Source organism: Cervus elaphus, chromosome 22 (genome assembly GCF_910594005.1).
Source record: "Cervus elaphus chromosome 22, mCerEla1.1, whole genome shotgun sequence".
Lineage (NCBI taxonomy): Eukaryota > Metazoa > Chordata > Mammalia > Artiodactyla > Cervidae > Cervus > Cervus elaphus.
Genome location: NC_057836.1, coordinates 51,429,958 through 51,452,501, shown reverse-complemented (window position 1 = coordinate 51,452,501; position 22,544 = coordinate 51,429,958). Strand labels below are relative to the sequence as shown.

Below are 22,544 nucleotides of genomic sequence, written 5' to 3'. Positions count from 1 at the left end.
ATACTTCCATAAGTCTTTTTAAAAGATGAAAAACAGCAGTCTTTTGCTCCCACTTTCCTCCCATCTTCCCTGTTTCACAAGCATGTGCTTTCAGCTCTGTTAGACAGTTCCTATGGTATTTACCTTCATATCTCCATATAACATGATTATATTACTCTTTTTTCAGTTTAGTCATAATATGCTCATTTTTCAGATTGTGGATGTCATGGAAGTCAAGGATTTCTCACTTCTTCCCACCACTCCTTACCTCTCTCCTATGCACCTTGTCTAACCCCTGCTCTCTCAGTCTGACTGATTATGATTACACCATCATTTTGTTAGACGAGAGTTCAGTGTTTTACATTCACTTCAGTTCAGTCTCTCAGTCGTGTCTGACTCTTTGCAACCCCATGAACCGCGGCACACCAGGCCTCCCTGTCCATCACCAACTCCCGGAGTCCACCCAAACCTATGTCTATCGAGTCGGTGATGCCATCCAACCATCTCATCCTCTGTCGTCCCCTTCTCCTCCTGCCCTCAATCTTTCCCAGCATCAGGGTCTTTTCAAATGAGTCAGCTCTTTGCATCAGGTGGCCAAAGTATTGGAGTTTCAGCTTCAACATCAGTCCTTCCAGTGAACACCCAGGACTGATTTCCTTTAGGATTGACTGGTTGGATCTCCTTGCAGTCCAAGGGACTCTCAAGAGTCTTCTCCAACACCACAGTTCAAAAGCATCAATTCTCTGCACTCAGCTTTCTTTATAGTCCAACTCTCACATCCATATATGACCACTGGGAAAACCGTAGCCTTGACTAGACTGACCTTTAACCATATAAACATATTCACAGGTGAGCTATGTAGAATATCTAGAGGTGGTTATCTCTCTTGTACAACTTCTTTATTTGCTATGGATTAGTAATGGTCACCTTGTTTTAGATTGGTGTATATTTACCACTAATTCAGTCTATGCTCTCTTGTTTAAATCTTCTCTCGTTATGGTTAGATGCATCAGATATTCTATCGGATTTCCTCACCTTGAAGAAATTTCTCCTCCTTCAATCTGGGATGTAAAGGGTATATTGGAACTCTGCCTTCTACAGATTGAGCACACCTGTCCTTTTAGAGACTCCCTTCATCTTCTTCCTGAGGATGTCTTTGGCCTCTGACCTGTGCTGGATTCCCTGCTTCCTGGATCTCTTATTTTCCCCTTTCTTAGTTTACTTCCTCATTTTTTGTAGAACACATCCCAGGAAAAGGGTGCATAGGTGATATATTTATTTTGAGATTTTGCATTGCTTGAAAATACATTCAGTATTCCTTCCCACCAAATTGGCAGTTTGAGTGGAAATCGATTTGTATATTGGAAGTCATTATCCTTCAGAATTTTGGAAGCTGGAGAAAATATTTTTTGAAAGGTGTTATATTGTATTCAAACTTCTGGTGTTTTTGTTTAGAAATCTAAACCACTTCTGATTTTTGGTCCTTTTAAATGTGAACTTCCCTCTCATGATTAATAGCTTTTAGGATTTTTTCCTTGTCTCTGCTGTTCTTGAATTTTATGATGTGTGTTGTGTGTCTTGTTGTGTGTCTTTTTTTAATTCCTTGTGTTTAGTACTCTGAGCCCATTCAGTCTGGAAGCTCATGTTCTTCAGTTGTAGGGATTTTCTTGATTTATTTCACTGATTTACACCCTGCTGTTTTCTCTATTTTTCTTCATGTAACTTCTCTTATGTGGGTGGTGTATCTTCTGGACTTGTCTTTCTATTTGTCTGCTTTTTCTCAGGTATGGGTTGCCTTTCTTTGAGAAACATAAATAAACTGAGTTGTGAATAGGATCATGGAGGAATTTACATAGGAACTTGGCTTAATTATCCTCTAAAATAGGGTCATAAGACTTTTTTTGGTAAAGACCCAGAGGGTAGATATTTCAAGTTTTGTGGGCCATATGATCTCTATTACAACTACTCGACTCTACTGGTGTAGCATAAAAGGAGTCATGTTGTTGTTTAGTTGTTTAATCCTGTCTGACTCTTGCAACCTGATGGACTGTAGCCCTCCAGTCTCCTCTGTCCATGGGATTTCCCAGGCAAGAATACTGGAGTGGACTGTCATTTCCTTCTCCAGGGGATCTTCCCTACCCTTTCCCTTCCCTTCCCTTCAAATCCACAGGGAAGCCCAAAAACTGGACTCATAGACAATGCATAAACAAATGAACATAGGTGTATTTCAGTAAAACTTTATTTTCAAAAGTAGGCACAAACTGGATCTGGCCCATGAGTCATAGTTTGCTTTTGCTGACCCCTATTCTAAAAGATACAAAGAGGTAGATATTAGACTTGTTATATAAAGATTAAATTATAACTTACAGATTTCAGCTCATTGAACTGAAACTGTTAGGCGCTCAGTCGTGTCCAACTCTTTGTGACCGCATGAACTGTAGCCCACCAGGCTTCTCTGGCCATGGAATTCTCCAGGCAAGAATACTGGAATGGGTTGCCATTTCCTTCTCCAGGGGATCTTCCCAACCCAGGGATCAAATGTGGGTCTTCCGCTGCAGGAAGAATCTGCAGGCAGATTCTTTGCCATCTGAGCCACCAGGGAATTTCAGCTCACCTGAAGAATAGATTTTCCTTATGTAACTGTCTAGAGATAGAATATGCTGCCCTGGGATTTGTGCGTTCCCTAATTTGGTAGGTAAGCAAAAAGAAAACTGGGATATTGTAGAAATAATCTTAGGTACTTTTTTCCAGTTCTAAGAGTCTATGATTGTTACTTGTTTTAGAAATGTTGGTAATATTTTATGCCAAATAATTACCTGTTTTGAGTAGTACAAGTTTTGATAAGAAGGTATTAACTTCAAAGAAGTTATGTTTTTCCAAAATATCAGCTCTAAATCATATTTGCTAACATTAACAGTATTTCTCACATGTATTCTTTTGGCTTAAAATTGGCTCATAAAATTAAAAGCTCCTGAAGAATGTAAAATAGTGTAGCTATAACTGTCAAGTACTTGGTTTTCCCCCCCTCTTCTAGAATTAAAATTTTTTTTTAAATTTGGTGACTCAGTTTAGACCTGGATTATTTTGTTTGTAGTTTTATTTGCATAAGTAATTAGATAAATACATAGAATCAGAACTCTAAATTATTTTCATTTGACCTGCTATAGCTTTGCTTATCTGAGTAAATTGTTTCCCTCTTAGTAAACAGATGAAATGTTCTTTGCTAATGTTTTCAGAATTCCAGGTCTGCACAAACTATATAGAGAAACTGTTGATACATTTGAAACTTAAATACTTAATACCCATTTTGTTCTTTAGAGAAACCACCGGCACCATCACAAGTACAGCTGATCAAAGCCACCACCAACTCTTTCCACGTCAAATGGGATGAAGTGCCGACAGTCGAGGGCTACCTTTTGCAGCTGAACACGGACTTGCCGTATCAAGCCGCATCATCAGATTCCTCAGCATCGCCAAACATGCAAGGTAGCATAGTTTTCACACTCAGAGGATGTATGCGCATATGCTTCACGAAAAAAGGATGCTATAGAAAAGCCTGTGATTAGGCCTGGTTTAAGAAATGTTATGCTATGATGTTCCTGCCTGGTAAATCAAATATGTTACGTTTCAACTCTGAAACTTGACTGTACTACCATCGTGGTATCATGACTTATACCATCGTACAACACATAGATATGTAGGGTAGAATTTTTTTTTGTAGTTCATTTTGATGTGCTTTCTTAATTTGACATCATACTTGACTTGTTTAATTAGTTTTTGTAAATATTTCAGCTTTCAAAAGTATTTTTAACTAATAGGCAGTTGGAAAGTAAAAGCAGATTTAATTTTACATATTCTTCCAAAAAGGATTTAAATCAACTATTAAGCAGACTATTAAGAAAACAGATAAACTTTGATAAAGATACTACTTTTTAAACCTTTAATATGTAACTTTTAAAAATATTTGACTGTAATATATTTTCTTGAAGTTTATTTATAGCATATCAGTCTGAACTTTCCTATTCCTACAGGAGTCAGGATGGACCCTCACAGACAAGGCAGTAATAGCATCATTCCTAACAGTGTAAGTTGAAAAAATGTAAAATGGTAAATGAATGTTTATGGGTATAGTGCCAGTTTTTATTAATATTTTATATTACCTTAGGATAGGGAGTCTCAACCATGGCTGTACATCACATTCACTTCTGAGATTAAAAACAAACAAACACAGGTTCCCATGCCTTTCCCCAGATCCAGTGATGCAGAATCTTTAAGATGATGACCAGGTAACTGTTTTTAAGGAAGGTTCTGCGTATCATTGTGACAGTAGCCTGAATTAAGAACCCTTGGCTAGGAGATTGAAGTCTCATTGCACATAGTATCAGAGGCTAATATACACACAAGCATACACACCATATATATTTTTAAAAATAAATTTAGGTGGTACTACAAGGTTTATAATGAAGAGTAACAGTTCCCTACTCTGTTCCTATTTGCTCTTGATCCTGCCTCTCTAGAAACTACTACTTTCTAATATTTTATCTTTCTTCTGTATCTACCTTTGTGCCTATAAATAAAATCCTTGTGCTGCCACTTCTTGACTTTCTAGTTTTAGATCAATTGTCTTCAATAATGGAAGATGATGAAGCTTTTTTTGTCTCTTAAAATATTGCTGTTTCCTCCCCTTTCTCTTCCCATGCACTTATAATATTTTTAGTTGAATCATTATGTGATATTTACATTGTGATGATGACATACTCAGAGCTGAGCCCTGTAATGTGCTATGAACATTGTTCCTTTTTCATGTAATTTTTTGTTTTTCTTGGCATTGTTAACTGCCTTACTTTTTCATTCGCTTGGTTTTCTTCTTGCCTATCATTAATTCATACTCTGATTTTCCAATAAAATAATAAAACTCTCAACATACTCAAACATGTAGTTTCTCTCTTCTTCCTTCACTACCCCTGCCCCAGTAACCATCCCTCCTGAAACCTCTGTCCTGGTGCTCTCGTTTGTACTAGTTCTTCTCTAAGCCTGCTACTCAGCTGTGATCTTAAAACTTCCATTTGTTTATTTTTTAAAAAATAAATTTTATTTTTTTGGCTGTGCTGGGTCTTCTTTGCTGCATGTAGCCTTTCTCTAGTTGTGGCTAGTAAGGGCTGCTCTCTAGTTGTGGTGCATGGACTGTTTTTCCCCTCCCCTTTTTTCTTATTTTATTTTTTAGTTGGAGGAAAGTTTCTTTACAATGTTGTGTTGGTTTCTGCTGTACAACAGTGTGAATTAGTCATACAGAATTTGCCTGCCAATGGAGGGGACGTGGGTTCAATCCCTGGTCTGGGAAGATTACACGTGCTGCAGGGCAGTTAAGCCTGTGCACCATAGCTACCAAAGCCTGTGCTCCCTAGAGCCAGTGCTTCTCAGCAAGAGAAGCCACCGCAGTAGCTGTGGCACATGGCCTTAGTTACTCCACAGCATGTGGAATCTGCCCAGACCAGAGATCCAATCCGTGTCCCCTGCAGACAACTTCTTAACCAGTGGGCTACCAGGGAAGTCCCCATTTGTTTTTTATTGTAAGCTTCTTTTATCTCTTTTCTGTGTTAGAGCCTATGTTTCTTGATCTCATGTCATTCTCTTTTTTTGATATTCTCCAATAATTTCCTGAGAAAGGGAGTATGAAAGGTAAACATTTTAAGATCTTCCATATCTGAAAATGCCTCTCCTCTGTTACATTAGGTTGGTAGTTTGGCTGGGTTATAGAATTTTATATTGGAAGTGTTTTGCTGAGAAACCGAAAGGCATTTTCCTACTGTCTTGTAGCATTCAGTGATGCTGTTAAGTCGGATGCCACTTGGATTCCTGATCATTTACATGAGACCTAATTGTTTCATTTTAATCCCCAGTTCTCAGAAATTTCAACAAGGATGTACCTTAGAGTGTATCTCCTTGCTTCATTCACTGTGCTGTCCATTCAGTGGACTGTGTCATTCTGGGAACTAATGGCTTTCATTACTGATTATTTCTTATATTCCACATTCTTTTCTTTGTTACTCCTGTTATTGAATGATGGTCCTCCTGAACTAATCCTCTGATTTAACTTTTCATTTTCTATCTTTTCTTCTGTCTGGTCTGCTTTCTAAAAAGTTTCTTCATTTGAATAAATCTTTTATTCAATTTTTAAATATATTCAGCCACACAGTTACTCTCTAAAAACCTGATCCTACTCTTTCTTTTCTTTATGGCATTTTATTTTTGCTTCAAAAATATAATATCTCTCTTATCTCTTCAAGAATTTTGCTTTTTTTTTTTTAAAAAAAAAAGTGGAGTTATATTCTGCTCTCAGCATTATTTCTTTTTTTCAAGCTCCTTTAAAAAAAAATTGGTCTTAGACTTCCATATTAGAGCCTGTCAACAAATGTCTGGTGATGCTTGGTATCCTTTCATGTTTAAAGTGAGGCATTAAAAAGGAGCTTAGAAGCTGTCTTAGTCCATTTGGCCTGCTCTAGCAAAATACCATAGCCTAGATGGCTTATGAACAAGAGAAATTTATTTCCTGCATTTCTGGAGTCTGGAAGTCCAAGATCAGGGCGCCTGTATGGTCGAGTTTTGGTGAGGAACCTCTGCAGGGTTGTAGACTGCTAACTTCTCATTGTATCCTCCTCACATGATGGGAGGAACAACTGATCTTTCTTGGCCACTTTTATAAGGGCACTAGTCACAGCTCAAAGGTGCTGCTTTCTTATACCATTACCTTGGGGCTTAGATTTCAACATGTAATTGTGGAGGACACAAATATTCAGACCATAGTGGCTCTATGCATATAGACGTGTTTTATTAGTAGACCTTAATGAGGGTTTCTGGGTGAGAATCCACAAATACTAGTATCTTTTCTCTTGGACCAATGGGTTTCCCCTGGTTTCCTTCTCCAACGTCTTGCTTACGGGTTTTAAGCCTGGAGCTTAATGCAGGGTAAGCGGTATCTCTCTGTTCAGTGTACAGACTTTCACTTAATCCCCATTTTCAGTAGGTTGCCTGTTCTCCATCCTCTCCAGAGAGGTACTGTACTACAGTCCAGAGCCTCCCATTTCAATCTTTGTACCTACCTGCCTTCTTCAGTTAGAATCGAGGTGTGGCATTTGTTTGCCTTTGTATACTGGAAGAGCAGAGCTGGGGCTACAACCACTTTTTTTTTTAGTTTTAAATTTATTTATTTTTTAACTGAAGGATAATTGCTTTATAGAATTGTGTTGCTTTCTCCCAAAGATCAACGTGAATCAGCCATAGGTATACATATGTCACCTCCCTCTTGAATCTCTCTCCCACCCCTCCCCATACAACCACTTTTTATATAGTCTTCCATATGATGGTCCTCTGGTGTTTATTTGCACTCTGTACTTCAGCCTCCAAAGAACCTGATGCCTCCAATTTCCAAGCCTTTCTGGGCTCTTTAGCAAAAATGGTTCACCTGTCCATGACTTTCCACCTACAGGCTCTTAGCTTCAGCCTTTTCTGCTTTATAAAGGCATGCCTCATTTTTTGCACTTCACTGTACTATGCTCTCAGATAGTATGACATGGGGAGTTCATAGAGAAATAAACTTGAGGTCAAATTCTCGCTTTGCTGCTTGCTGGCTACTTGACCATGGGTATGTTATCTAAGATCTCTGAGTCTTGTTATTTTCCATCTATAAGCTAGGGTGAGATTATCCAATTTATAGAATTCTTGTGAAAATTAAGTGAGATTCAGACTTTATAAATATGTATCATGGGGCCTGTCAGGTAGTATAATGGTCCCTAATGGTTGTGGATATCATCATCATCATTTATTAACAATAGCATAATCACCATCAATTAGAATGGAGGTAGTGTGTATCTTGGGCTTCCCTGGTAGCTCAGCTGGTAAAGAATCTGCCTGCAAAGCAGGAGACCCTGGCTCGATTTGTGGGTCGGAAGATCCCCTGGAGAAAGGAATGTCTGCTCACTCCAGTGTTCTTGCCTGGAGAATCCCCATGGACAGAGGGGCCTGGCGGGCTACAGTCCATGCGGTTTCAAAGAGTCAGACATGGCTGAGTGACTGAGTACCTCACAGAGGGCATATTATGAACAAGTATCCTTTGAGCCATGAGAAATTGTAATTGACAATATAGTTCTAATTGACATTAAAGATAGAGACAGAAAAGTAACAAAAAACAGGTAACTAAAAAGAGGCAGGCGATATTGGGGTATTTGAATGAAGCCAGATCACTTTTATGGTTCAGTAGACCTATAGTTATTGCTATAGAAACTCCAATACTTTGGCCACCTGATGCGAAGAGCTGACTCATTTGAAAAGACCCTGATGCTGGGAAAGATTGAGGGCAGGAGGAGAAGGGGATGACAGAGAATGAGATGATTGGATGACATCACCGACTCGATGGACATGGGTTTGGGTGGGCTCTGGGAGTTGGTGATAGACAGGGAGGCCTGGCGTGCTGCGGTTCATGGGGTCACAAAGAATCGAACACGACTGAGCGACTGAATTAAACTGAACTGAACTGAACTGATATCACCAATGTAAATTGGTGATTTGAAATATCGAAAGGTTTAAATGTGTTTATTATAGTATCTTTAAGAAAATAAACAGGTGATTAGGAAGATTACTATCTAAAATGTTTAATGGTGAAGAATATTGATATGTGTGTGTATTAAATCTTGATGCCTATATGGAAAACTCAGTCATACAAAATAATTCGTATGCTTGAAGGTTTCACGTAACAGATTTTTCTTTTAGGAGTCATAAGATCTTTAGTAAGAGCTTCCCAGGTGGTGCTATAGTTGTGAAGAATCTGCTTGCCAGTGCAGGAGACGTAAGAGACACTGATCCCTAGGTGGGGAAGATCCCCTGGAGGAGGGCATGGCAACCCACTCCAGTATTCTTGCCTGGAGAATCCCATGGACAGGGGAGCCTGGCAGGCTACAGTCCATGGGGTTGCAAAGAGTTGGCAACGACTGGAGTGACTTAGCACACACATAACATCTTTAGTATAAATGTCTAATCTTGTTTAAAAAATTTGAAAAAAAGAAGAAAATTTGACCAGAATGTTAAACTCAGTACCTTGGGTGTTGTCACCTATTCAGTTCAGTTCAGTCACTCAGTCATGTCCGACTCTTTGAGACCCCATGGACTGCAGCACTCCAGGCCTCCCTGTCTATCACCAACTCCCGGAGCTTATTCAAACTCATGTCCATCAAGTTGGTGATGCCATCCAACCATCTCATCCTCTGTCGTTCCCTTCTCCTCCTACTTTCAATCTTTCCCAGCATCAGCGTCTTTTCCAGGGAGTCAGTGCTTTGCATCCAGTGGCCAAAGTATTGGAGTTTCAGCTTCAACATCAGTCCTTCCAAAGAATATTCAGCACTGATTTCTTTTAGGATGGACTGGTTTGATCTCCTTGCAGTCCAAGGGACTCTCAAGAGTCTTCTCCAACACCACAGTTCAAAAGCATCAGTTCTTTGGCGCTCAGCCTTCTTTATGGTCCAACTCTCACATCCATACATGACTACTGGAAAAATCATAGCTTTGGCTAGAGGGACCTTTGTTGGCAAAGTAGTGTCTCTGCTTTTTAATGTGCTGTCAAGGTTGGTTCAGCTTGTCCATATTTACTTGAATACTAGCTACCACTTGTAAAATATAAATTTTATTCCCTCAAATTTTACTGTTCCTTTTCCCTTCAGAACTAATCTTTTGAGAATGGATATTAAGTGGAAAGAAATTGTTTTCTTAAGCTATTATAAAATTTAAAGAATAATACTATACAAAATAAGACTATAATTTAAGCTGTTTTATATTTTGGAGAATTTATTTTCAAAAGCCTTTAAGTTGTAAATTATTTTGCTCATTTTTACATATATGTCTATTTAATTGAACATTGCTTGCTGCAATAAATTATTTTCTTTCTTGTAGATCAGTGAAATAGTGAACAGTGTAAAATCTGAACATACAGCCATGAAAGGAACTTCAGTGAAAAACAAACCAGATCTCAAAGCATCAACTGATTCTAATGCCTCTTCACATTCATCTTTGGCAGCTAATGCTTCTAATCATAATAGTTGTATGGTGGATATGCTAAGGAAAAATGAAGGTATAAAGATGGCATTTTAAAATAAAGCTAAAGCTTTTTATAATGATAGAGAATTTTAGAGTCTTTGAAAAAGTAAATGTTACATAGTTTGGATCCAGTTTCAAAATATGATATATACTTACCATATTGACCCTAATTAAAATGATGTCAAGATACCAAGCAAGAACTCACCTAAATAGTGATGATTAGTTATTAACTACAGAATTTAAATGAGGCAAGCTCTTATATGCCATTTGAGGTTGGCCAGTGTGTTCAGTGTCACTGTTCCATTATTCTGTTGTCCTATAACTATCTGTAATTATTTATTTTGGGTCAGGATTTTGTCTGTCTTATTCACATATATTTCCCCAGCACCCAGATCCATGCTTGGCAAATCGTAGTCACTTAATAAATAAATAAATATTTGTTTAGCAAATAACTGTATTATCCTCAGAAGGATAGTTCATTTATGAGAACTCTTGATTAGCCTGTTGAATGCATGGAACAGCTTATAATTTGATGGCTCTTATATTTAAAAGATTTTAATTTAAATATTCTGATATCATTTGTGATATATTAAATGTTACCTGTGATTTCAGTATCTAAAATTACTTTATAAATCTTATTCTGATATATCCCTGGCATAGTAACATGTGCCTTCATTTTTAACTTGAAAAAATTGTGACAGTTAATAAAAAGCTAATCCCTCTTCAGTAAATAACAAGACATATTCTTTTTATTTCCATTTTTCTTTAAGAACCCATGGTAGATAAAAATATTCAAGAAAAATAGTTTCCTGTAGTTTTTCTGATTTCATTACTTGTGGAAGAGGAGAGACTTTGTTTTGTTGATTTGCTGATGTAAGGGAATCATTTGGTCAGAATTATAAAAGCTTGGTACTAAATATCAGTTTAAATTTTTATAGTGATTTTCTATGGCCATCATGTAAAGACGTTTACACTCTTGAAAACAAATATGACCTTTGAGATTTTAGGGTCCTAATGCACTCTAAATCCTACTTATAAGGCAGTTTGGATAAAATTAATATTAGGCAAATGGGGAAACGAGTGATTATACAATGACAGTATCTGGCACATCATAGATATTCAAATATGTAAATGAATGGCTAGCTAGTCTCAGGTTAACAAGAGGAGATTGGACTTTTCCTCTGTAGGTTGGAATAGCTGGTATTTTTCAAAAGTGAAAGAGTGGCATGATTAGTTTTTGTTTTTTATTTTGGAAAGGACATTCTAGCCTCACCATCAGGAAGACCTATTATAGGAGATGTTTGGGAGACTTGTTAGAAGGTTCTTTTAGGACTTAAAGAGATGCATAGAGACTAAAGCAGTGGGTGAGATGGAGAGGAGAGAATACATTAGTTCAGAGACTTTTAGAAAGTGGCACCTATTAGACTAGGAAACTGGTTGTATATGAGAAATGAAAACAAGTCGAATATGACTCCCAGTTTTCTGGGTTGAACATTCAGTGGATGATGATACTCTTCATTAGGATAAGAAATACAGAGGCAAGAACAGATTTGGGAATAAGGTAGGTTCAACCTTGAACTTGCTGTTTTTGAGGCACTTGAGGAACATGTTGGTAAAGATTTCTAATGGGTAGTTGGATACTTAGGTCTGGAGTCTAGAAGGCAGTTCTTGGCTGGAAATATAAATTTCAAAGTTAACAATATCTAACATCCACAAGAACAAGGACCTTCTCTGACTTGTTCACTGCTGGATTCTCAGGACCTGACACTGTGCCTTGGACATACATAGTTGAGAGACGTGTGATTTGTAAATGGTAGCTAAAGCACCAGGGAAATGTGCAAAGGGAGACAAGATAGGGCTTGGAAAATACCTGCATTTAAAGAGTCGTTTGGACAAGAAAAGTCAGCTAAAGAGATTGAAAAGGCTTCCCAAGAAGGTTAGGCAAAGAACCAAAAAAATTGGTATCATATTTTTTTACCTCTGTAGTGGGTATTACCATTTATAACTATACATTTATGATGCATACATGAGTGAATACAAGTCATAGACAGAAACAACTTCAAAAAAAGTATGTCAGCACTGTTTATATTTCAGAGAGGTCAAGTAAATGAAAATTGATCAGTATCCCTTAGAGCTAAGTATCCCTGGACATTTGTCAGAGCCATTTCCTTAGAGTGGTGTGCTCAATCAGATTGGGGTGGTCAAGAAAGTAGACTGCTCTGAAGGAAAGTAGTGAGGGAAGATGGTGACTGGAGAATACTTGATAATATGTATAGACTGAGGGCCAAAACTTCTGCAGAAGAATTTGAAAACAACCCTGAAGAGAAAGGAATGATTGATAAGAGAGGATCCCAAAATACAGGGGAAGGAATGGGACCAAGAGCACAAGAGAATAGATTAAACTTACCTTAGGAGAGAGGTCATCTTCTGGAATGGAAGAGAAGACAGAGGGGCTGGGCAGAGTCATAAATGCATTTCTAGTTTAGGACAGCCATTTGATCTGTGGTTGAGTAGAGTTTAAGAACAGTGGTTCAGGGTTTAGAATGGACGAAGGAGCTGAGAAGTTGGACATCCATGGATATGATGCATTTTATTTTTCTAAATCTTGATATGTTATGCCTAATGGTTAAGTCATATGGCTGACATTTGTGGTGTTCACGTTTAATGATTTTAAAATTGAAAATGCCTCGAATTGGGTGACAAGAACTCTAAGATACAGCAATTACTTGCAGATACTCATTTGTTAATAGTTAATCTTTTCCTTTTAATTTTAGGTCCTCACACTTCAGCAGATATAGGTGTTCTAAGTAGTTGCCTGGACTTAAGAACAGTAATCCCTGAAACTTCTGTATCCAGTACTGTTTCCAGCGCACAAACTATGGTAACCCAGCAGACCATTAAAACTGAATCATCCAGTACAAATGGGGCAGTTGTTAAAGATGAAACTTCACTAACAACATTCAGTACCAAAGCTGAAGGTTTGAAATGTGTTTCACATACTGTATTTTGAGCCATTTTTGTATAGAAATTCAGCAAACGTATTTGTTTTAGATGGGAATTGCATTTCATCTTGGATTGAATTGAATATAAAAAGATAAAGGCATTTCATTTAAAATCATTATATAATATATTCTCTGCTGCACTGTAATACAGTCAGACTTTATCTTTCCTACCATGAGTTTATTCAGCAAAATTTTTTTTCCTTAGAAAAGATTAGTTCTATGCTATGGAGTAACAGTTCTTATAGCTTGATCAATTTCTGATTTTGTAAATTCTTATTTTATGATTTTGCAACAGGAATTGTATTTCATGTTTGACAAACATTCTCTGAAGTTCCAGCTAGTCATCAAATCCTTGAAAACTGAGCTTTGTGAATTAGTTCAAGTTAGAGGGTCCGTATTTCTAATTGTTGTGATTTTTTTTTCTCTCTCTGGCTGTTTTTGCATATTTATAAGTTACATTTTAATGTATCTGTTTGCTCAGTGACTATATAAGTCTTATCTGATGAATTGTTTGATTTTTAGTTGATGAAACGTGTGCACTGCCTGCAACTAAGATAAGCCGTGTGGAGGCACATGCTGCCATGGTGCCGTTTTCTGTAAGTATGTGCCCTGCAGATGAGATTGCTTACTGATGGCTGAATACACTTTAAATGCTGAGCAACTTCAACCTAAGTTCAGGAAAAGGCTCTTGGGTATCCTCTTAGTAATTACTTGACACAGATTGAAAAATGGAGGGTTAAGGAGAAAACTGTTCACAGTATAATCTTAAGTGGAAAAAGTTGGATAAAAAAATAATAATATATAGTGCATTCCCAATTTTATTAAAAACACACAGTACATACATTCACACTCTCACATGAGTCCACACAAATCTACACTACAGTGCTAGATGATTTTCTTCAGGTTGTGGGGCCAAAGATAATTTTTACTTCTTCTTTATGTTTTCAGTATTTTTCTATAATGTTAACTTTCATAATTGGAAATGTGTGTATATACAGAGATATATGTATATATGTAAATTGCTTAACAATTTAAAGAATAAAAGGACATGTTATAGAACATAAAACTTAAATGGTTTTATTGCTGGATGCTTAATAGGGGAGCAACAGAATATTTCAATTTTGAGTCAGACATACCTGTAGGATATCCTAATAATCTCTAACATTGGACTTTTTGATGGAAGGCCAGAATTAGTCTGCCGGGTACCAAACTTAAATGCCAGGAATATGCCTCACAAATATAAGATTGTCTCAAGTGGATGAACAGGAGGATAATACATATATGTGGTTTTGTATGTTTTTAAATTATCCGTCATTTCAACTTTATTGCTATGAGCAAGAATTTTTATTTAACCTAACATTTACTGTTTAGAACCTTCAAGAATAGTCTGTAGTTTTAGTTTTCTTTCAGTCATGATTCTGTGAATTTTGGTCATGTCTTTACCTTCATCAGCTTTCACCTTTCCAGAATGTTAAGCGCTAGTGTTCTAATAACTCTTCTCAAAGAAGAATTATTAAAATGATTTTTTTCTCTTAAATCTGTTTTACAGTGCATCAGTTGGAATGGTATCTATAGTTGCAGTTGGAGCCAGTTGTTTTATAAAAGTTGTTGAAGACCGTTTTAACAAGTTTAAAGCTATTTATCTTTTAAAAACCTTAAAGACTCTCTGGTTAGCTCACTTTGTCATGTATGATAGCCTCAATAGCAAGTACTGTGAGTTATAAGAATGTACCTCTGCTATTATATATTTAAGACAGAAATAAGTAACTGAAGTACATATTTGTTTAGAGCTTCTGGAAACAGTGTCTCGTTTATAAAGAAGATGGCTTAAAAAGGATAAGTATAACTCACTTATCACTAAAAGTAGTTTAAGGTACAGGAAGTTTATTTGTTAAAGCAAGATAAAAATGTCAACTGTTTAATCTGCTCCTCTTTAGTGTATGCTAAATTATATTCAAATTGCATTTTAGTTTGAACATTTTTTCTCCTTTTAGGTTTGGAGAATCACAGGTATTTCAAGTGCAAAGATCACTGAATTTCTGCTAGTTGTTTTTGAATCTAGAAATAAGCCAGCTTGCCATGAATTTTTCCTTATTTGCTCCTTTTGGAGCGAGTTGTAATGTCACACTAAAGGGATTATTACATTTTCTGAGAGAGTCTCTGAAATGACAGTGTTCTATAAAATAGCTGGCATTTTAATGTATCACTGATTGGAAAGCATGCTAACTCCAGCTAGGTTGATAGCACAGAGCTACTGACTTGGAGAATGCCTGTCACTCCCTGTGTTTGAATTGGCATCCCTGTCTCACTGTCAGTTGACCTCATCTGTTAAGAGTTTATTTACTTATGATCTATTAATGTTGTGGTGTTTACCCATATACCTACTTGTAGATCACTGCATGGAGTTATTAAATCTTGGCATTTCTTGTATGTTCAGTAAGAGTCTTAATAAATTTTTCTTTCTCTGAAATTAGAAAGAGACTCCTTCAAATCCAGTGGCCATGATGAAAGCAGGAGAACGACAGTGGTGTGACGTAGGAATTTTTAAAAATAATACAGCTTTGGTGAGCCAGTTTTATTTGCTGCCAAAAGGGAAGCAAAGCATTTCAAAGGTAGCTATTGATGTATTTTCTACACTGTTAGTTATAAGCCTTAAACATGGAACTTTAAGTAATCCTGATTCAGGAATGAGTGAAATTGGGATCTGTTCACTACCTGTAATTGAGAGTTATATGTATATATAGTTATTGTATTCTTTTTTAAGGCTCTGTTTATAGAATATATGACAAGCAGGTTATTTTAAAAAGTCTTATACACTCATTGGGTTGGATTTTGAGTCATAAATGATACAGTCTGGCCAGTACAGATAAAGATTTCTTGAAGTATCTCTAATGTTGTAACCTGGAGTGTTTAGAACGGAACTTTTTTTTTTTTACTTAGAACTTTTGTTAGTCCCAATTTCATAATTTAAGAAATGTAAAGCCCTTAACACTATTGAATACAGTTAGGACCTTATATATATAGATGAGACATTAACCTTCTAAGAATATGAAATAGATAACAGCTCCAAAGCATACTGAACTAATTTTTTTCTGGAATGGGAATTGCAGAGGGGGAATTGCCAACAAAATGGATATTCAGGTTTGAATCTCCCAAAGATCTTACAAATGTCTCGAGAATATAACATTTATCTTTATATTTTAGTTTCTCTAATACTATTTTCTGGTGTCCCACTTTTATATATTTAACCTCCCAATTCTTAACAAAAATAGACATCCTGGTTAATATTGTGTTAATATTATGTCTAACAAAATTTCTGGCTGTAGTTTGATTTCATATATATGGAAATACCTGGATCTAAGGGCCTGGTAGCTATCTGTCTTTCCCAAAAGAAGGAAACATAAAATTTAGAGCTAGTAAACTTGAGTTTGACTCATCAGTTTCAGCACTTGACAGTGTGACCTTGGACAAATCACTTGTTTAACCTCACTGAGACTCAGTTTCCTCATCTGTAAAATGGAGTAACTCCCTTAAAAATGGGATGAAACTTTGGCACAGTGATGTAAAAACTGAAAGTTGTAGGTGTTATGAGCTTCCCACCTGGAGTATGCAATCTGGTTATTTAATATTTATTCAGTATCTGCTGAATATTAATTTTTAAAATGCTCTGCTGCATGCTAGTTGTTCCTTTTCTATCAAGCTTGCTTGGCCTATGTCCAAAAGGTGTCGTTCCTGGCTAGACTGACAGTAAATCTTTTGAGATTTCTACTCCAAGTTAAATTTACATGGAGATAGTTGTTAGTTTGTTAATAGTGGTTAGTTTTTTCTCTTTTCTCTGTATTCTTGATGTGCAGAATACCTTTATATTTATTTTTATAACCAGTGACTCTCAACTGGAAAGGCACTTTTCCTCTTGATGAGAATCACCAATTTATGGGCTTATTTACTTTCGTTTTGAGGGGGTTCATTCCATGTATGAAAGAAGAAAATAAATAATGTGCACTACAACCCTAAAACTTAATTCATTCTTTAAAAGTTTTGTTATTCAATGAAAAATAATTAATTGCATCTTTTCTTTGACTTTTGCATATATTACATTTTAGATAGGAAATGCAGACGTACCTGACTACAGTTTACTTAAGAAACAAGATCTTGTTCCAGGCACAGGATACAGATTCAGGGTTGCTGCCATCAATGGTTGTGGAATAGGCCCTTTCAGCAAAATCAGTGAATTTAAAACTTGTATTCCCGGTTTTCCTGGAGCTCCTTCTGCAGTCAGAATTTCAAAGGTGAGCCATCAGGTCAAGACTTAATGATTTAAATTAGTGAAACTTTGTACATGAAGTAAAACTATCAGTTTAGAGATTCCTTTTAGTGTCTGATGAAATGAGAGATATCTAAAAGGGGTGGATTAAAAATTTTTTTAATATTTTTTGCTAATCACTCATGATATATATTTAAAATCATTTATTTGGCTGTGCTGAGTCTTTTTTTTTTAATTATTTATTTATTTTTGGCTGTCCCGGGTCTTTGTTGCTGCATGGGCTTTTCTCTAGTTACGGTGAGTGGGGGCTACTCTCCCATTACCGTGAGCGGGCTTCTCATCGTGATCGCTTCTCTTATTGTGGAGCATGGGCTCTAGGGCCCAGGGTCTTCAGTAGTTGTGGCACATGGGCTCAGTAGTTGCGGCTCGTGGGCTCTAGAGTGCTGGCTCAGTAGTTGTGTTGCTGAGTCTTAGTTGCAACATGTGGGATCTAGTTCCCTGACCAGGGATCAACCTGGGCCCCCTGCATTGGGAGTACAGAGTCTTAGCCACTGGGCTACCAGAGAAGTCCTCATTCATGATATTTTTAAAATTTATTTATTTTAAAAAAAAAATTATTTATTTTTAATTGGAGGATAATTGCTTTACATTGTTGTGTTGGTATCTGCTATACATCATCAAGAATCAGCCATAGGTATACACATGTCCACTCCCTCCTGAACCTCTCTCCACTGCCCACCCCATCCCACCCCTCTGGATTATCACAGAGCTCCATGCTGATTTCCCTGTAACTTCCCATTAGCTATTGGATTTACACATGGTAATGTATATATTTCAGTGCTGCTTTCTCAATTAGTCCCACACTCTCCTTCCCCTGCTCTGCCCATAAGTCTGTTTTCTATGTCTGAGTCTCTCCTCCTGCCCTACAAATAGCTTCATCAGTACCATTTTTCTATATTCCATCAGTTCAGTTTAGTCACTCAGTCGTGTCTGACTCTTTGTGATCCCATAGATTGTAGCACACCAGACCTCCCTGTCCATCACTAACTCCTGGAGCCTACTCAAACTCATGTCCATCGAGTTGGTGATGCCATCCAACCATCTCATCCTCTGTTGTCCCCTTCTCCTCCCACCTTCAGTCTTTCCTAGCATCAGGATCTTTTCCAATGAGTCAGTTCTTCGCATCAGGTGGCCAAAGTATTGGAGTTTCAGCTTCAGCATCAGTCCTTCCAATGAATGTTCATGACTGATTTCTTTTAGATATGTGTTAATATATGATATTTGTTTCTCTGTTTCTGACTTACTTCACTCTGTATAACAGGCTCTAGGTTTATCTACCTCACTAGAACTGACTCAGATTCACTCCTTTTTATGGCTTAATAATATTCCATTGTACACATATACCACAACTTCTTTTATCCATTCATCTGTTGATGAACAACATCTAGGTTGCTTCCATGTCCTGGCTATTGTCAGTAGTGCTGTGGTGAACATTAGGGTATATGTGTCTTTTTCAATTATGATTTTCTCAGGGTATATGCCCAGTAGTGGAATTAAAAAAATACTCAACATTGCTTATTATTAGAAAAATGCAAATCAAAACCACAATGATGTATCACCCCACACTGGTCAGAATGGTCATCATCAAAAAATCTACAAATAATAAATGCTGGAGAGGATGTGCAGAAAAGGGAACCCTCTTGCACTCGTGGTTGGAATGTAAATTTATACAGCCTCATGGAGAACAACATGGAGATTTCTTAAAAAGCTAGGAATAAAACTACTATATGATCCAGCAATTCCACTACTGGGCATGGTATCTTTAAGGACCCAAATTTCAAGCAGAAGTATAGCATCCAAATTTTGGAAAGTCAGAGAGATCTGTGTATGCTTCTTATATTAATTTTGTTCTTGTTATAGAAATGAAAAGTATTATGCTAGAGAATTTTCATGTGTGTGTTCAGTCGCTCATTCATGTCTGACTCTTGGCCACCCCATGGCCTGTAGCCTGCTAGGCTCCCCTGTCCATGCCTGAACTTTCCCAGGCATGAATACTGGAGTGAGTTGCCATTTCCTGTCCTTCCTAGTTGGGATCTTCCTACCTCAAGGATCGATCTTGTGTCTCTTGCGTCTCTGCTATTGGCAGGCAGATTTTCACCATTGTGCCACCTGGCATTTAATTAGATTATATTTTATCCTAAGATCATACCTCTGTTTAGAGAAGAAAAGCTCTGCTTTCAGATAAGAAAGATCTCTTTCTATGGGTGTACAGGCAGACATTTAAGCCTAGTTATGTTTTTTAAAAGGGCATAAATTAAATGTTACAGATCCAGGTAAGGTAAAGTTTTAAAAATCAACAACAAAAGTTGTAACGTTTGATACAGTTACTTTAATGAAAAGCATCTTGTGTTCTAAAGATAACATAATAAGTGCTATTAGAGAAAACTTCAGAACCTTTATCTGTTTTTGTTTTTCTGCTCTCTTCAAGAATGTCGAGGGCATCCATCTTTCCTGGGAACCTCCAACTTCACCTTCTGGAAATATTTTGGAATATTCAGCCTACTTGGCTATCCGCACAGCACAAATACAAGATAATCCAAGTCAACTTGTGTTTATGAGGATTTATTGTGGTCTTAAGACATCATGTATAGTAACTGCTGGGCAGCTTGCAAATGCACATATTGATTATACATCCAGGCCTGCCATTGTGTTCAGGATATCAGCAAAGAATGAAAAGGGATATGGACCAGCTACACAAGTTCGATGGCTTCAAGGTAACAATAAAAAAGCACCTTTAAATTGATTTTCTTTCTTTCTTTCTTTTTTTTTTTTTTTTTTACTGAAGCTATTGTGATGATTATTTATTAGTAACTGGTTTTGGAGATTTGTCATTTAAAAGAGTATTCTCTGACTGTATTTCTAGCAGTTATGAATTTGAGTTTGTAAGTTGTTCTTAAAATGTATTTGCTCAATTCTAGATCCAAATAAAAGTAGAAAAGAAGCAAAGCCTCTCTGAAAATCAGTATATGAATTCTTCCCTACAGTTATAGCTCTATTATAAAGAAAAATAGTAAAATTAAGATAAAAGCTAGAAAGCTTTATTACCCCAATATCTTTTATAAAGGCCATGTAACTCAGTCATCCTAGAGTTACTGAGATGATTCTAGTAACTGGCTGTTGTACACTGTGCTGTCTTATATGGTAAATGTTCCCTACCCTGAAAAGGTCAAGTCTTGGAGTACTCCCTCTCACTTTATTCTATATGAGCAGTGGTCCTCTAGCAACTATCTTCTACTGGATAATATTTGTAATACTGATTTTAGTAGCCATTTGATTCATTTCTTTGTTTATCTACAGTTAGCACAGAGCTTAAGAAGTTAAAAAAAGAAGCAAGTTCAGAAACTCTGCTTTGGAATTTTTATCATTTTCCAAGAATCATGGCAACATACAAAAAGATTAGTGGGTTTTCTTGATTCATACCAGGTTAATATATTGGAATATATTTTTGGCCAAAGCACTTACCTGGCCCTCAGTTTCCTGATTAATAGATGAGGGAGTTAAAAAAAAGTTTACCTTTAAGGTCCCTTTCAGCACTTAAATTCAGTATGTTTATTAGAAGTGAAGTTTATCCCTAAATATTTTAACATCTGTCTTAATGGATCTAATTTTGCTTTTGCTGAAATTAAAATGTTCATAATTTAAAATTCAGAGTTTTATGTTCTCCTTATCACAGAAAGAAGCACCTTAACAGGACATGAGTTTTGAAATAGTGTTTTAAACATTTGTAAGATTTTTGTAAATGCTCTAAATGTTTTATTTTTGCATTGTTTTTACCTTGAAATTGTATAAACTTTTTTACAACTGAAATATAAGCATTAGGCAGCTTCCTCAGGTTCCATTATAACCTTAAAGATAACATAGGCATTATATTATATTCATATACATATACAGGTGACTTATTTTAAACCTTTTAGGAATTTCATGGTTCCACTGCCTATTTGAATCCAGAATAAATATATAGAGCAATAATTGCAGAAAAGACATTTCAGACCAAGCTGCAGTAACTGCAGGAGGACAGGTCTGTCCTTTTTATACCTTGTAACCTTTTGCCAGTTGCGGTTGACTGAGTAGCTATGTCCTCAGACTTCATGTATAATACTCCCAGCAAAGGTGGAATTAATTGTGCAGAACTGATGTGTGTGTGTGTTCCAGTTACTAATTTAAAGTGTATAGAATATTTTAATATATAATTTTTGTAAAGAACTGGGATTTTTGTACTACAGTATTTGTAATTAATGTGTCTTCACTAATTAAGTTTCTCTTGAAGAAAATATGCAAACTGTTAGACACGTATTGAGAGATTTCCAAACTCTAAAGGTAAAATAAATGCACTACTGTGGTGTTGTTAGCATACCTTTTTTGTGGCTATATGAATCCGTGATCTCTAAATGTGTACTTTACAGACAGTGTTTACAAGGAGCTGCTCTGGTTTGTTAGCCCAGCACCTGCCTTGGTGAGAGCTTCATTCTGCATTTGTTTAACTCATATGCATTGCTTTTGGCATATGCTTGCTTTTTGCACTAGTAGAATTTTAACTTACCTCATTATTATGTTTGTAATCATTTGTATAGCTTCCATAATATGTCTGATATAGGCTAAAGAAGTACTTAACCAAAGTTAAAATAAATGGTAAGCAATTTTGCACATATTAAATGCTAGGGTTTGTTGTGTATGTGTGTGTGTTTAGTTATAAAGAGAGTAAGAATGAAAAGTTACAGTAAGTATATATTTCAAGCCCATTTTATAATCTACTTGCTTTATTAGGAAAAGGTCTGGCTTTTAACCCCTTATTCTCTTCATTAACAGTTTGCATCTTGAAGCACTTCTCTTAATGACAAGGAATAAGTTGACTTTAAGCAAAGAACAGGATATTTGAGTGTGTACATTTCTATTTAGTATTTTGTTTTTTAGTTTACTTTGCTTAAATGCCTCTTCTGTTCCAGACTAGCAGGTGAATATGAACCTGTGGTTCTAAAATATGTCTTATTTTCTAGAGAGAAAGGGAGTCTTTGTATACCAAGGGATTTACTTTGAGAATTAGCCCAAATTCTTAACATTTTGTTACAATTGTACATTAACTTCTAGTCACATTTATCCCTTTGATAAATGGTTGGTGACTGAAAGATGCCATAGAGGAATCTCTGTGGCTTTGACAT

At 36.5% G+C, this 22,544-nt stretch overlaps 1 protein-coding gene across 1 annotated transcript in view; it reads left to right on the top strand.

Moving 5' to 3' along the window:
• The window catches only part of HCFC2 (host cell factor C2), a 43,932-nt gene extending 21,901 nt beyond the window's left edge, over positions 1–22,031 (top strand). Inside the window, exons 8-15 of the mRNA XM_043881599.1 lie at positions 3,298–3,465; positions 4,011–4,063; positions 9,919–10,096; positions 12,837–13,040; positions 13,587–13,660; positions 15,539–15,676; positions 17,168–17,353; positions 19,817–22,031. Coding sequence (XP_043737534.1) covers positions 3,298–3,465; positions 4,011–4,063; positions 9,919–10,096; positions 12,837–13,040; positions 13,587–13,660; positions 15,539–15,676; positions 17,168–17,353; positions 19,817–20,131 — 1,316 coding nt within the window. The 3' untranslated portion in view covers positions 20,132–22,031. The remainder of the gene's footprint in view (positions 1–3,297; positions 3,466–4,010; positions 4,064–9,918; positions 10,097–12,836; positions 13,041–13,586; positions 13,661–15,538; positions 15,677–17,167; positions 17,354–19,816) is intronic.
• The last annotated feature ends 513 nt before the right edge of the window (positions 22,032–22,544 follow it).